The following is a 14695-nucleotide window of genomic DNA, read 5'->3' on the forward strand; positions in this document are numbered from 1 at the left end:
TCATATGTAGTGTCACTTAAACGTATCACGCATTTCTAAGAAGCTGATTGGTCCAAACAGAAAACGTAAAGTGATGCTGATCGCTGATTGGCTGAGGATTCCTGAACTCTACCGACACACTGACACGGCCTGGTCAGACAGAGAGACGAACATGGCCGAAGTGGACGGAAGCGAGCTGACTTCGGGAGGAATCTTCCAGGAGATCTTCACCTCTCCGCTCAACCTGACGCTGCTCAGCCTCTGCCTCTTCCTGCTCTACAAGATCTTCCGCGGGGACAAACCTCCGGAGTTCGACGAGGCGGAGAAGCCGCTGCCCAAGCTGAAGAAGAGGGACTTCACCGTGGCCGAGCTGAAGCCCTACGACGGACTGCAGAACCCGCGGATCCTCATGGCCGTTAACGGCAAAGTGTTCGACGTGACGCGGGGGAAGAAGTTCTACGGACCAGGTAACGTTTACCGTGAGGCTGGCTGTCCGGCTCTCCTGATGTGAAGTCCAGTTAAAGCGACCGTTAGTTTGGTGTGAACGGTAACAGGCTAGCTACTTTAGAGACTTTATTCGTTAAAATAAATAGTTTTTTTCCGGTTCTCCTGTTCTCCTGAGTCCACTGGCCGCCGCCACACCCCCTCCGGTTCCTCAGATCTCGTTTCATAACAGAGGGAACCAGAGATCGTCTCTGGAGAAGAGCAGCTCTCCGGGAAAAATAACTCGACCAAACCTCAGTCCCTCCAGGACAATTTATTCAGAACTTCAATTTACATTAAAGGAGCTCTGAAGACTTTAATTTCATTCTTAAATTTACATCACAAATACCACAAAAGACACAAAATTACAATGAGGAGACTCAGAATGACCCACAACACATACACAATGACTGCAAAGACACATAACGTCCCAAACCAGACTTAAAATCACCAAAACAACAACCACTGAAAGACAAAAAATGACCCGAAGCAGACACGCTTTGGCTGCAATTTTTAAAATGGCCACCAAAGCGTGATCTCACTTGTGTCTTAGGATAAATTTACTTGTATGAACCTAAGGTACTTCCATACCAAAGGAGACCTTTGCATCATAATGAAGTCAAAAGTCACTTAACCTCCCTACTATAACTGCAGGAAGTTTTTAGGTAAAGTTGCAACCGATAAGAATCAATCGATCAATCAAAGTTTATTTGTAATGCCCTTTACAACAGCCCAAAGAGTGACCAAAGGGCAAAAGAGTATCTTCATTGTCGATTATTATAATTATTCATTCAGTCATTTAGTCTCTGAAACTTCTTAAAAACATTTCAAAACTCTCGTCAACTCAACAGATACTCAGTTTGCTAAAGCGTTAAGACAAGAAAAGGCAGAATTTCTTCATATCTGAGAGGCTGGAACGTCAGATGTTTGGCTTTTTTTTCCTGGAAAACTGTTGTTAATTTATTTTCTGTCCACTAATTATTGCAGCAGATGAAAATCCCACTCATAAAGTCTGAAAACAACATTAATAAATAAATAAACGACACCTTCTGCTGCCGTCTTCCTGTCCTTTCCTGATTCTGTCATGATCCAGAATAAGTCGAGCATTTCTCTTCCAGGAACCTGTTGAAACTGTTATCAGCAAAGTCACGTCAGGTCATGGTGTCTGTAGAGCAGCTCTATGTTCTCAGGCCTCAGAAATTAAAGGTCAAATCAAACGCAGACAAGTTAAACAAAAACCATCTGATCACAGTCTGAAAGTAATGATTTCATGAGCTCAGTGACTTCACTAGAAGAGTCCTCGTCTGAAGTAAGAATCTGACCCGTGAGGCTTCACAGTTACATTTCTGTCATCTAGAAACAGAAGTAGAGTTTGACCTCTCTGTTTTTACACTGAAAGTTTCCACAAAAAGACACAAAATAACAATGAAGAGACTCTAAAGCACTTACACAGCACATAGAAAACAACTGCAAACACGCAAAATGTCCAAAACAGGCTTACGATCACAAAAAACACAACCACTAAGAGACTAAAAATGACCAAAAACAGACACAAAATCACTGCAGAGACATAAAACATCCAAAACGGGGTTAAAATGCCACAATGAGACACAAATTGTCCAAAGACGTACTAGAAACGAGACAAAACGAAACGGTAGACTTACATAGACCAAAAAAGAGACAAAATGACTGCAAAGAGAGACAAAACAGACTTAAAATCATCAAAAAACAACCACTACGGGACTAAAAATGACCAAAAAGGTACAAAATTTCCACAACAGACACAAAACATCGAAAACCAGACTTTAAATCACAAAAAAACAACCACTAAGTGACCTAAAATGGCCAAAAACTGACACAAAACAACTACAGAGAGACTTAAAACAACCAAAATAGGCTTGAAATGCCACCATGAGACACTATTTGACCAAATATGTACTTGAAATGACCACAGAGACAAAACACTAGCTTTAGAGAGGCCAAAAAATACACAAAATGACTGCAAAGAGACAAAAAGAATGGAAAAAAATCTACCTAAAAAGACCTCAGAAAGACAAACACAAAGGGACTGAAAGCAACAAAACTGAAATCAAATTGACAGCAGAGACCAACTGAAAGAGACTGAATAAAAACAAGACATGAAATTATCCAAAAAGACATAAAAACAGCTTTATAGAGACTTTAGACGATCACACAGACACTGAACAACCAAACTCAGAAAGACCATATCTGATTATTAGATCACTTTGTGTTTGATTTTCATCACTTTGAAAACATTCTCTGCAGTTAGTTTATATTGTTTTGTTGTTGTGTGTGACCATTTTGCATCTTGTTGTGGTTATTTAGTGTGTTTTTGTGGTAGTTCCAGAGGCTTCATGGTTCCACTTCCGTCGTGTGAATCAGCAGCAGAGTGGGACCTCTGTGTTTTTATCTAATCTCAGACTGTAACCTCTGTTTCGTGTAACCTCTGCCCAACATGATAGCTCTCTGACATGCAAACATTCTCCTGCTCTGCATACCGAAGCCCTGAAGCCCCAGATCCTCAGTTTACTTTCAGCCAGAGCTCATTTTCACGTCAGACCGCTCAGCTTCAGGTCAGAGCGTCGGCAGAACGTCCTGAACGTTCTGGTCTGATGTCTGGAGGCTCTGGGTGTGAACTAAAGTTCTGCAGCTGAAGCTCTGATGCAGATAAAATAACTTTTCAATGTTACATCCTAGAATAGTTGTCCTTGTTTCTCAAAGCGTTTATTTTTGCATTTAAGAACTTATTGTATTTCCATCTGTCCATGTTTGTTATGGAGTTGCAGCATTGGAAGCAGTTAAACAGCTTTATTATATTTTTCTATTTTTAGCCACATAGTCACAGTTTAAGGTTCCTCTCTTTTAGGCTAACCAGCCAGTAATCTATTAGTGACTTTGCTAATAGTTAGCTGGTGAACGTTGCTAATGGTTAGCTGGTGAACGTTGCTAATGGTTAGCTGGTGAACGTTGCTAATGGTTAGCTGGTGAACGTTGCTAATGGTTAGCTGGTGAACGTTGCTAATAGTTAGCTGGTGAACGTTGCTAATGGTTAGCTGGTGGACTTTGCTAATGGTTAGCTGGTGAACGTTGCTAATGGTTAGCTGGTGAACGTTGCTAATGGTTAGCTGGTGGACTTTGCTAATAGTTAGCTGGTGAACTTTGCTAATGGTTAGCTGGTGAACTTTGCTAATGGTTAGCTGGTGAACTTTGCTAATGGTTAGCTGGTGAACTTTGCTAATGGTTAGCTGGTGAACTTTGCTCTGGTAGATCATCTGGTTGTCAGTGACTCTGCTTTGACCACAAACACCTTTCACCTGGAAAAGGTTCAGGCGTGACTTAATGAGGGTAAAGTTAGTTTAGTGTGGCAGCACGACTCAGATGTTTTTAACATTACAGCCACCTGCGGGAAAACACCTGGTTTTCTCTGCATTCTGACTTTTTTGAGCAGGAGTGTAGGTCAACTAGAGCTAATATAGAGCGACTTTAACTCATCTTAGAACGACTTTAACTCATCTTAGAGCGACTTTAACTCATCTTAGAGCGACTTTAACTCATCTTAGAGCGACTTTAACTCATCTTAGAACAACTTTGACCCCAAACTTTTCAACAGTAGCATGTAATATCCACTGGAAAATGCTGAGCTGATGCACAAAATATCCAAAAATGCTCTAATAACGATACAGATACTCATCATTTAGGCATGAATAATGTGACATCATACTCATCATGCTTCCTGTTTTAGTGTATTTTGGGTGAAACAGCAGAAGAATGTCAGAGGAATGTATGCAGGTAAATGGAGATTAGATTAAACCTTTATTGATCTGGCAGTGGGGAAATTTACAGCAAAGACAGAAGAAACAGCAGCACAGATATAAACAGATACTTTCTCCTTTAAGAGAAGAAATCTAAATGTTTGTAGTAATAAATATATGGTCATGTTATTAAACACATCAGGTTAGTGTCTTCTATCTTACATTCTGAGATATTTCCACTGAAACATGTTACGTTGACCTTTAAATGACTATTATTGGACTTCTACATGCAGGTTACTTTGCATTTATTGTGTTTCATGAGCTACAAAAGCTTTAAAGCCTGTTTTGACTCCATAGAGGTGAAGATGAGAGCAGAGTGTCGGCGATAAATAACACCTTTAGTTCCTCTGCTTGAATCCACCTCATGGTGTGTGTTCTCCGTCTTTCAGAGGGACCTTATGGAGTGTTTGCGGGCAGAGACGCGTCCAGAGGTTTGGCTACCTTCTGTCTGGAGAAAGAGGCTCTGAAAGACGAACCCGACGACCTGTCGGACCTGAACGCCATGCAGCAGGAGAGTCTGTCTGAGTGGGAGGCTCAGTTCACCTGTAAGTGCAGACACAAGATCAAACTATCACTGCAGGGGATGTTCATCCATCAAACTGCTTTTAAAAGTGTGATGTAGCACAAAAAGCTGTCTAAAAACTAAATGTGTGAATTCTAGCAGTTTCTACTATTAATTACTGAGAGCTGTGACTGTTGTTACTTCTGGGTCTCTGATTTTTGATATTTTACAAACTAAACAATCAATTAATTCCCCAAATGAGCAAAATCGATCTTCCAGTTCCTGCATTTTAATCCTTAACCTTTAGATGCTGCAGTGATTGGACCTGACACTCTTCTGTAAGCGGATCAAAGTGACCCGTTTAACGGTCAATTAACAGTTTTTATACCATTTTGGTTCAGAGTAATTATTTGTATTATTGCTTTTATTATATTTTGGCAACACAAGAATGCTTTCATGTTTGAAATATGTTTATTTTTCACTTTATAGCAGATTCTGAACATTTTGATGATTGAAAAGAATTTTACACAGAACAGCAGCAGAAGAATGTCTGCATCCGTTCTGTGACATTTTTCACTCTTTTCCTCCAAGTTTGTGCTCATCACCTTTTCTAATATTATCAGTGATAGAAACAGTGTGATATTACAATTTCTTTGAAGTATAAAAGGGAACTTACAAATTTTAAAGGGATGATATAAGAAACATGATTTTTGATTAGCAGCTGGAATATGAAATGATAAAAGAGATATTGTAAGAAAAACTGATGCATCTAAGGGGTCATAAACACGAGCACAAAAAAAGTAAAAATCTAATTAATTAGAGGCTTTGTAATTAATCAATTATGACGGATCACATTTTTGTCAAACAGCAACATTTGACACAATAAGTAAAGTTTTTCAGCTCAAACCATTTTTGGTTGGCAGGTGAATACATGTGTTTGTAATTTAAAATTTACACAATTATAAAATGGGACATATGGAAAAAAATGATTTTGATTATTTAAAGCCTGGATTTAGTTTAGTTTTTCCGCTCTACGGCACATAAAAGAAAAATAAGTAGTTCAAGGACCTTGAAAAAGTAGAAAATCCACAAATTCATTCTGTTTTCATAGTTTCTGGGTCGGATAAATAATGTCATTTTCATGGTTCTTTTTTAGGAATATAAATTTTTATTTATAAAAAATCATTTTATAAAGTAAGAGTTTATAGTTAAGCTATTAAAAGACACTTATTGTCACATAACTAATGACATAAACATAAAAATGTTAGTTTTCTTTCTATTTATCTGCGTCTTTCATCTGTCGGCTACATTCACAGATTACTGCAAACTGAAAATGCAATTATAGTGATTATATTCAACATTTTGATACTTTTTTATAAACTTATAAACAAGCTGTCATCTGGAAGGTTTTTAAAAGCTCAGTGCGTCTCGTCTTCACTGCAGACCATAGACTGCTGCAGACAGACTTTAGGTTCATTAGCGCCGCCTACTGGTCTGGAGTGTTCATCAGCTGAGAAAGGGGGGGATTAAATGAGTTATTTTTTTACTCGGTTTTTTTTCTGTAAATAATTAATCTAAATTAACGCGTTAATGTCCCAGCCTTAGTGAGAACAAACAGTACAAACACATGGTCTGTTTTCTGAGGGCTTCTGTGATTCATCTGCTTCCTTCTTCCTTCCAGTTAAGTACGATTACGTCGGCAAACTCCTGAAGCCCGGAGAGGAGCCCAGCGAGTACACCGACGACGACGAGGCAAAGGACAAGAAGACGGACTAGAAAAGGAAAAAGCAACTCTGAAGGGGAGAAATTAAGAAATGCCTTAATGTTTGTAATTTGATTCCTGTTGCCTCCTTCTAGGACGATTCAGAGAAAACGCTTTCGGACCAATCCTGGATTTTATACGTCGACTGAAGTCCGTTTATTTCTGCAGACGGCATTAACAGCTGATGTAGAGCTGGGTAGTTTGGTAGAGTTTAGGTGTTAAAAACCAGCCGTGGCTGCATTTCCGATCCTCTTCTTATCTCTGCTGTTGTTTTTTTTTGTGATGCCGCCTGAAAAAATAACAGAAATAACATTAATCTTTCATCTGAGGACCTCAGGCGTCGCTTTTCATTTCATAAAAATATATCAAAGTTCTGCGGCTAGAAGCAAATTTAAAGGAAAGTTCTGGTATTTTTTTGTGTGAAAACATCTACGACAGCCGCTTCAACTACAGTCCAGAGGAGTCATTCCTACATTTTAGGTTCAACATTTCTAAAGCTTTTCAAAATAAAAGCTGTTTTTAAAACCAGAATTTACTTTAAAGAGGAGAGTGAATGCAGTCGAACACGGATGAGCCGAAGTGAAGTTTTTTTTAGAAATAAACACAGCTACAGATCTGCTTTAACTGCTTCTTTGTGCCGAAATGCATTTAATTTCCATCAAACAGCCAAATGTTTGATTCCTTTTTTCCACAAACTGCACAGATGTTTGTGACATTCCCACACATCAGTTTGTTCTGACTGTAACGTTCACGGTGACAATCCAGATGTTTGCTTTGTTTTCTTTTATCTCAACCGTCTCCTCTAATCTCATTGAAATACAGTCAATAAAACATAACCCAGTTCAGTCATCAGTACATTTTTAGTGCGATCTACGGTTTCAGCTTCACAAATTTAAGGATTTTCTTTGCAATTTCTTTTGGGTTTTCGACTGCAGGTCAGACAAAATAAGTAATGTGCGATGATTCTGTGACAAAACAAACAGAAAAAGTGCTAAAATGTGGTGTTTTTAATGTTGATTGCTGGAGGAAAGTGTTCAAGTACAAAACATGGCTTTGTATTTAAACACTGATGCTGCTGGCAAACCGCCGTTTTAAAGATGAAAACACAAGAAATCATATTTAATTTCCCCATTCAGGTGATGATTGTTTACATTCTCATTAACACTAATTGATGGCACTAATCAGCAGCAAACTAACGGTTAATCTCTGGTTTTCCAACTCAAATCACCACATTTTCCTGCGTAAATAAAACGATGAACGTTAAGCTTTTCTTCTTAAATTTGTCCCATCCTGCAGAAACACGTTAATTTATAATCCAGAAGGTTAAATGTAAGGAGGTGGTGTTTTTCCGACTGTTGAAAAATACGTTCCACTAATGTTTTTCATTTTCCGTCACCTCTGTAACTTTCCATATGAACAGATTGAACGTTTTCAGTATGTTTGTACATAATCCTCATAATACTGTCATACTGGTGTAATCCTCAAATGATATTTTGATTTAATAAAAAATACGACAAAATGAAGACTGCATCTCTTTATTTTCATGTCATTGTAAGATTTTTATAGAATCAAATGAGACAGCATGACCTGTTGATCTTAAGAAGAAGAAATGATGTACCTGTTATGCATAAACATTTAGTTAAGGTGGACTGTATTTAAAGTATTGAGGCTTTTTACTCCCTCCAATAAATAATTTTTTGCTAAAAATGCATGCTGGTGTGCTTGAATTCCCTGTTTTCCCTCTATTTTCATTTTTCCTCTTTCTTGTTAGTTCAAATAAATAAAAGTGGCATCTAGCTCAACTACAATTAATTTAAAACTCAGCAGCATGTTTATTAAGACCAGAAAGAGGGCACACATAATATACGTTTGGAGATACACAAGATTTCTTCTTTTATATGCTCATCAGTCTGCTTCAGAATTGATTTTAGAATCATTCCTAAGATTCTCAGTGATCTTGATTGTACCTATTTATCCGATTTGCTTTTGTGGTCTGATTTTTTTTTTGTTTTTGTACAATTACACCGGGTTTCTGCCCTCGTTTTGATTGAACACAATCAAGAGGATAAAAGGTGGGTGTTGTTTTTAGTGTTTTTTCTTTTTGTTCTGTGCTATATTCTGTTTTCATAAAGATTGCTACACAAATAATGTCAAAATACTTTATTAATACAAAAATAACAGTGCATTATTGAATGATAAATGCAACATAATGCCTTGTATGCGTATTTTCAATTAAATTTTTATTTTAGCTTTATAATTTTTGCTTAAATATTTATGAAATAAAACACAAAACGGACCATAACTGACAAACTAGTTGCAATACATACAATTTATAATAAAAAAGCAAATCAGAAATGCTAACATGTTAGCTGCACTAATAAATGCATCAAGCTCATTGTACTTCTGTAGGATTCTTAATGCAGACGTATTATAATCAACTAAGATACTACCACAGTTTATTTGTTGCAGTTAGTTATTTAGTTTTCCTTTTTAGGCAGGAAAAGGTATGTGTCAGAAGTGGGATTCGAACCCACGCCTCCATTCGGAGACCAGAAGTCCCGTCTCAGCGGAAGGAGCTTATCCTTGAGTCTGGCGCCTTAGACCACTCGGCCATCCTGACACGGTGCTAATATATGAACTAACTTGGAATTTTATTTGGCACAAAGCGTACCAAATGAGACGTTGGTCGTAGATTGTATTTGTTGTTTTTACACTTCAGAATAACTACTAATTTTTTTGTATCGCTTGTGCTCCTTGTGTTCTATTAAAGTGTGACTTTGTCCTCCATTTTCATGTTTAAACGTTAAGTATTGTCGGCGCATGCTCACATTGGCAAATGAAATGATGCTACATTCAGAAACATGGGAAGAAGAATTGAACGGAAGAACTTTTGAGCCTTATTATGGTATTATTCAATGATGATAAGCCCGTACTCTGTTATATTTTGCATTTAAAACGATTTTAGAACGGATTTTTGAAACATGTGTCGTATTTTTTACCAATTACCCTGGCAGAAGTGATCTTCGAGTTCTCGCCTAAATTATTTACATATTTATCATGAATGCAACATAACTTCCGGTTGGGTCTACGTGCAGCGGCCATATTATACTTCCGTTCTTCAAGGGTATCAGAAGACACCAGAAGAGGCAACATGTACCGGTTTGCTAAAGCTGCAGTCAACATCAGCAGTAAGGAAACTGTTTTATTATCAGGCTGTGTTGTCTGCATTTATTTAGAGCCAGTGACAGTTAAATATTAGTCGGCACAATGTGTGAAAGTCTGTTTCGTCAGTGACCGCGGCCAATGTGTTAGCTGCTGTTAGCATGCTAACATTAGCATCTCGTTCAGAGTCAAAATATGCTATAAAACACTGTTAATCTTAAAATGAAATACCCTGAATCTTATTTCGTAAGTTAAAATAGTTATTATGGTCTAGTAGACTTGTTAATGTGCTGTTTTTGTCCTCAAGATTCCGTTGCCCGAACTTCTGACCTGTGTGCCTTTATTACAGTTAACTTACTCGTTTGTAATGTTTATTATTTTATTAAATAGTTATGGTTGTTTACTTTATTTATTCTAAATCGCAGGCTACGGTAAACGGTCTAGATAATGTCCATGCATTTTGACTGTGAGATTAATTTATTTGCAAGGGCAAATAAGGACAGTCTGTATTTAGCATCTAGCAGCTGCTGAAATCGTATGTGAAAGGCAGATTTGTTTTCTATATTAGAGTGTCACTATAAAGAAAATGTCTATTATGATCATTAAGTGCTGGAGAACTTGTTTTTTGGAAAGCAATGTAGGGGCAAACATCAACTTACATCTCGATATGGTATTGCCTTTTTAATGCATAAGTCTTGTTTTATAGCCAACCCTTAAGTCTCTTCACTTCCTTTTCACTGAAAGGTTGAATTTAAAAGGGGTGATTTAAGGCCGTCCTGAGTTCACTTTATAACCTGCTGTGTAACTTAATATCCGAGTTTTACTTTACACTAAGGCTGAACATAATGATCATTTTCATTGTTATTTAATGCTGCTCTATAACATGTCAAATGTCAGATCAGTGAGTCTCAAAGCCCAAGATGATGTCCTCAAATGTCTGGTTTAGTCCACAACCCAAACATAATCAGTGTACTCGTATGGAGAATTAAAGTAAACAAAGATATATAAAAAGCTAAGAAGCTGTAATAGAAAAAAGATCAACAGTTAAAAACTCAAAACTATTCAGCCACTTGTCATGTATGATAAAGAAAAGCATAACTCATCAGAGCAACAAATCATGGGCATCTTTGGCGTAAAAACAAAACTGGAATTAGTGATCAATCCCTAAAATAGCTTCAAATGTTAGTTTTCAGTTGATTGAATAATCATTGCAGCTCTTCTTTCATTTAGCCAATTCTGCTTCATTAATTTTCTCTAAAAAGTCATTCTTGTGGCTCTATGACCAGTTTATCTTCGTAGCTCTAAATGTATCATTTATAAGTATATAACAACACAGCTCTGGAAAGCTAAGTTATGGATGTGAATGCTCGAGACGACAACTTAGGACTGAGGACAGTTAGAGACGTTTATGATGCTGTTCAAAGCTTTATTTCATGTAACTTGTAACCAAGTTGCTGCCTGTGATCGACAAGTTGTGCAGAAAAGAGAACGCCTCATCATCTATAAACTATGAAGAGTTTATTTAAAGAAAACTTTAAAAACAGTCAATGATAGTCATAACAGTTGGAGATTATTTTACTGGTCATTAATGACCAAGATAATGATCAGAAAATCCTTCAGAATATACAGAATATAACCTAAAACCTTAACTTAATGCTGCAGTTCAGTGTCTCCCATGAAATCTGTCGTGTGTTTTTCAGGTCAGGCTGCGAGGCAGGTGAGGAATGGATCCACCGTTCCTCAGGACTTCCACTCCAAGTACGGCACAGGTCTGATGGTCGGTGGAGGCGTCTTCTGCACAGCTGTCTGGGCTTACGTAAGTTACATACCGTCACATTTAATGATCATGTGTATAAACTAAACAGACGGCTAGATTTTAATGTGGCGTTTTCAGAAAATGTGACCTGTACCTGGGGTATCAGTGTAGGAGGAATGTCAAAGTGTCAAAATTCTAGAAGGATTACTGAGCAGCTCTATCAACCACTCACTGCCCCTCCAGTGACCTCCTGAACTGAGTTTGCCTTCGGTCACAGTATTGTCCGGTTACAGCTGGATTACATAAACAGTACTGAGTCAGATATCTCAATGTTCTGAGCACAGAAATGGATCAAAACAACTGCTGAGTTCAACAGGAAGGTCAGATTTGGAATAAAGAGCATCTTAAACATAAGAAAAGTGAAAATGTTACATTATTTTTCCAGCGACCACCCACATATTTTATAATCACTAGGAGAGGATAATATTACAAATATTATGTCTGAATTATTTTTTAATCACATCAGCATCTTTACTTATATGATGTAATTGATTTACTTTGCAAAAACAATCTAAAAACTGGCTCCATTTTTCAAAAAGAGTGTTAATATTTGGATTGCAGAAAGCAGTTGGAGTCCTCTTTAAGCCACTGATGGAGTGTGGGTTTGTTTGTGTGTGTTGTGTGTTGTGTTGGGTCTGTTGTTGTCTTTTGGAAGCATTTTAGATCTTCTGTTTGAAAAAGAGTCAAACTATCGACGAGGAAATAGTTGGTTTGATTACCAATGAAATCAGAATAATGAACATAGAAACGCTGCCCGACTTTTTTTCTCTTTCACTGACAGGGTTTGTTATTATAGATCCAGTTATAATTTAGTTTCATCAAAAGACACACAAGACACAACGAACATGTATGTTGGCACGTGTGCTGCTGCAGGAACACGGCTGCTTATTTAATGAAACCTCAGTAGTTGGCTTTGACCACTGGAGGGCGATCAGAGCTCGATAAATGTGAGAGTGTTTCATTATTTTACCACATTAAGGGACTGAAATATCCTCAAAGATCTTTGAAATATAAAAGGTGTGAAATGATTTTAAGATTAAATCTGAAACATAACCTTACTCTTGCAGCTATGAATAAATTTGTCCAAAAAAACCCCCAAAATTATTTGACAGAAAGCAAGTAGAGGAATTTATTAAAATGAACAATTAAAGGTAAGACAGAAAGGCAGAATGACTTCATGAACATTTATTTTGTTTTATGAGCCTAAGACAGAGGTGTCAAACTCCTCTTAGTTCAGGGACCAGACCAGTAAAATCATGACTTAATAATCCATAAATAACCACAACTCCAAATGTTTCCTTTGTTTTATCCCAAAAAATTACTTTCTGAAAATGTTCACATTTAAGAATTATCTTTTTACAAAACATCGTGAACAAACTGAAATTTCTTAAGAAAAGTAAGTTCAATTTCAGTAATAAATGACAAAAGTCAGACAAAAAAACAACAAAAACAAGACAAAATGCTACAAAAATAAGACACAAAATGACAAAGAATTAGACAAGCGACACAAAACAAAACAAAAAGAGGCAAAAAACTAGACAAAAAGTTACAAATGAGCGAAAAATTACACAAATGACAAAGCAGTACACAAACAACAGAAGCGAGACAAAAAACAAAACAAATGATACACAAAACAACAAATAAAGCAAAACACAAGCAAGACATAAAGGAAACACAAAACGAGAAACAAAATGATAAGTCAGAGAAAGAACAAAAACAAGACAAAGCAATCTGGTATTTTACTTTATGATCAAACAACTTGTCATGGTCTAGAAATGATTCTAAATTTATAGTTTTACTAATTTACAATCTGCAGTTAATGTCTTCTCTATAATTTTTACACTTTGGGGGCCGGATTGGACCCTCTGGAGGACCGGTTTTGGCCCGCAGACCTCATGTTTGACACCCCTGGTCTAAGGCGTTATTTTCGATAAATACCTCCACTTTTTTTTTTTGGTGGCTTCTGGTGTGAAAATAGCTTTTCTTTCCGTTAACCTGAAGGTTCTAAAGTACAGTGTCCCTCTTAAATAAAATAACTTTCCTGTCGTCGTTCAGGTCCTGACTCAGACCGGAATCACCTGGAACCTGTCGCCGGTCGGAAAGGTGCAGCCCAAACCGTGGAGAGAAGCTGAGGAGGAGTAAAGAGCCGCCATGACTGACCTGCGTCCATCAGAGAAACGCTCTGGTTGTACAGATGAATAATGAATATCTGCGTGTTCAGATGGCGAATGCCTGTGTTTATTCCAACGTGTTGCTTTGTCCAAATAAATTAATTGTGATTCTACTGAGTGCCTGTGTGTGAATTAATGGCCAGAGAGTGTCAAATCACTACAGATAATGTAAAAAAAAAAAAGATAAAAGATGAACTTCCTGCCTTCTGTCTGTACCTTCACAATATCTGAGGATGAATGAATGAATGAATGAATGAATGGTTTATTTTTCGGTTACAAAAATTACAGCAAACAAAATTACTATTATTATTATTTTTCCTTTCCTGCCTTTTCTTCTCTTACTCTTTCCTCATCCCCTACTCCTCTCAAAAAAAAGATGAAAAAAGAAAAGAAAGAAACAAAAAAATCCCAAACCTCCAGAAATATATATATATATATGTATATACAATAAGATTTTTTTACACGTTCAGTAACCGAAAGAGGAATAGGCAGAAGCCGAAGCTTATTTTGCCTATCCTATACAATCCCTAGAATCACCGAGCATTACAGTAATACATGAAATAGAATGTGGATGAAGGAACATTTAAAACATTTAAAGAAAATATTCTAGTACTACTAAGAGTCCTGCATTGGTTGATTCAAAATCCTAAAAGCATAGTGTTGGTAGCAGAGTGTGTACATATGACCACAAACACAAGTGTTTGACAGTAGATTTGTGATGTATATTGTCATGAGTTGTCCTAATTTTACTGTTTTGCCATCACTTAAGTTGCCTCAGTCTTATGATGCTAATGTCAAAACAACATATGTTTCCACGTTCAACGATGCTCCTTAATTGTGTTAATTGATCAGTTTCTACTGAGGAAATGCTAAATGGGGCGTCTGGTTGATCTTACCACTGGTACCAAAATTAGTGTCAAATAGAGGCCTAGGGTCACATACATATATGTGCTTGTGCAGTAGCATAGTCGCTAAATGATGGTTAGG

The 14695-nt window shown here is 37.1% G+C and overlaps 2 protein-coding genes and 1 non-coding gene across 3 annotated transcripts; 2 read left to right on the plus strand and 1 right to left on the minus strand.

Annotated features, from left to right (window-relative positions):
• The first annotated feature begins 112 nt into the window (after positions 1-112).
• On the plus strand, positions 113-8082 carry pgrmc1 (progesterone receptor membrane component 1). Its single transcript, XM_022195064.2, has 3 exons — positions 113-446; positions 4685-4840; positions 6479-8082. The coding sequence occupies exons 1-3, from the start codon at positions 152-154 to the stop codon at positions 6571-6573; spliced, it is 546 nt and encodes a 181-aa protein (XP_022050756.1). The 5' UTR covers positions 113-151; the 3' UTR covers positions 6574-8082.
• A 986-nt stretch (positions 8083-9068) lies between these two features.
• On the minus strand, positions 9069-9179 carry trnal-caa (transfer RNA leucine (anticodon CAA)). The gene is made up of 2 exons: positions 9142-9179; positions 9069-9114 (listed from the first exon to the last, which is right to left on the minus strand). It is a non-coding gene; the product is annotated as a tRNA-Leu (tRNA).
• Positions 9180-9604: 425 nt separating this feature from the next.
• On the plus strand, positions 9605-13821 carry LOC110951817 (cytochrome c oxidase subunit 7B, mitochondrial). The gene is made up of 3 exons (XM_022195063.2): positions 9605-9747; positions 11422-11537; positions 13593-13821. Exons 1-3 carry the CDS (start codon positions 9621-9623, stop codon positions 13677-13679), a joined length of 330 nt encoding a protein of 109 aa, XP_022050755.2. The 5' UTR covers positions 9605-9620; the 3' UTR covers positions 13680-13821.
• The last annotated feature ends 874 nt before the right edge of the window (positions 13822-14695 follow it).

The sequence above is a fragment of the Acanthochromis polyacanthus genome, chromosome 17 (assembly GCF_021347895.1).
Source record: "Acanthochromis polyacanthus isolate Apoly-LR-REF ecotype Palm Island chromosome 17, KAUST_Apoly_ChrSc, whole genome shotgun sequence".
In the NCBI taxonomy this organism is placed as follows: Eukaryota; Metazoa; Chordata; class Actinopteri; family Pomacentridae; genus Acanthochromis; species Acanthochromis polyacanthus.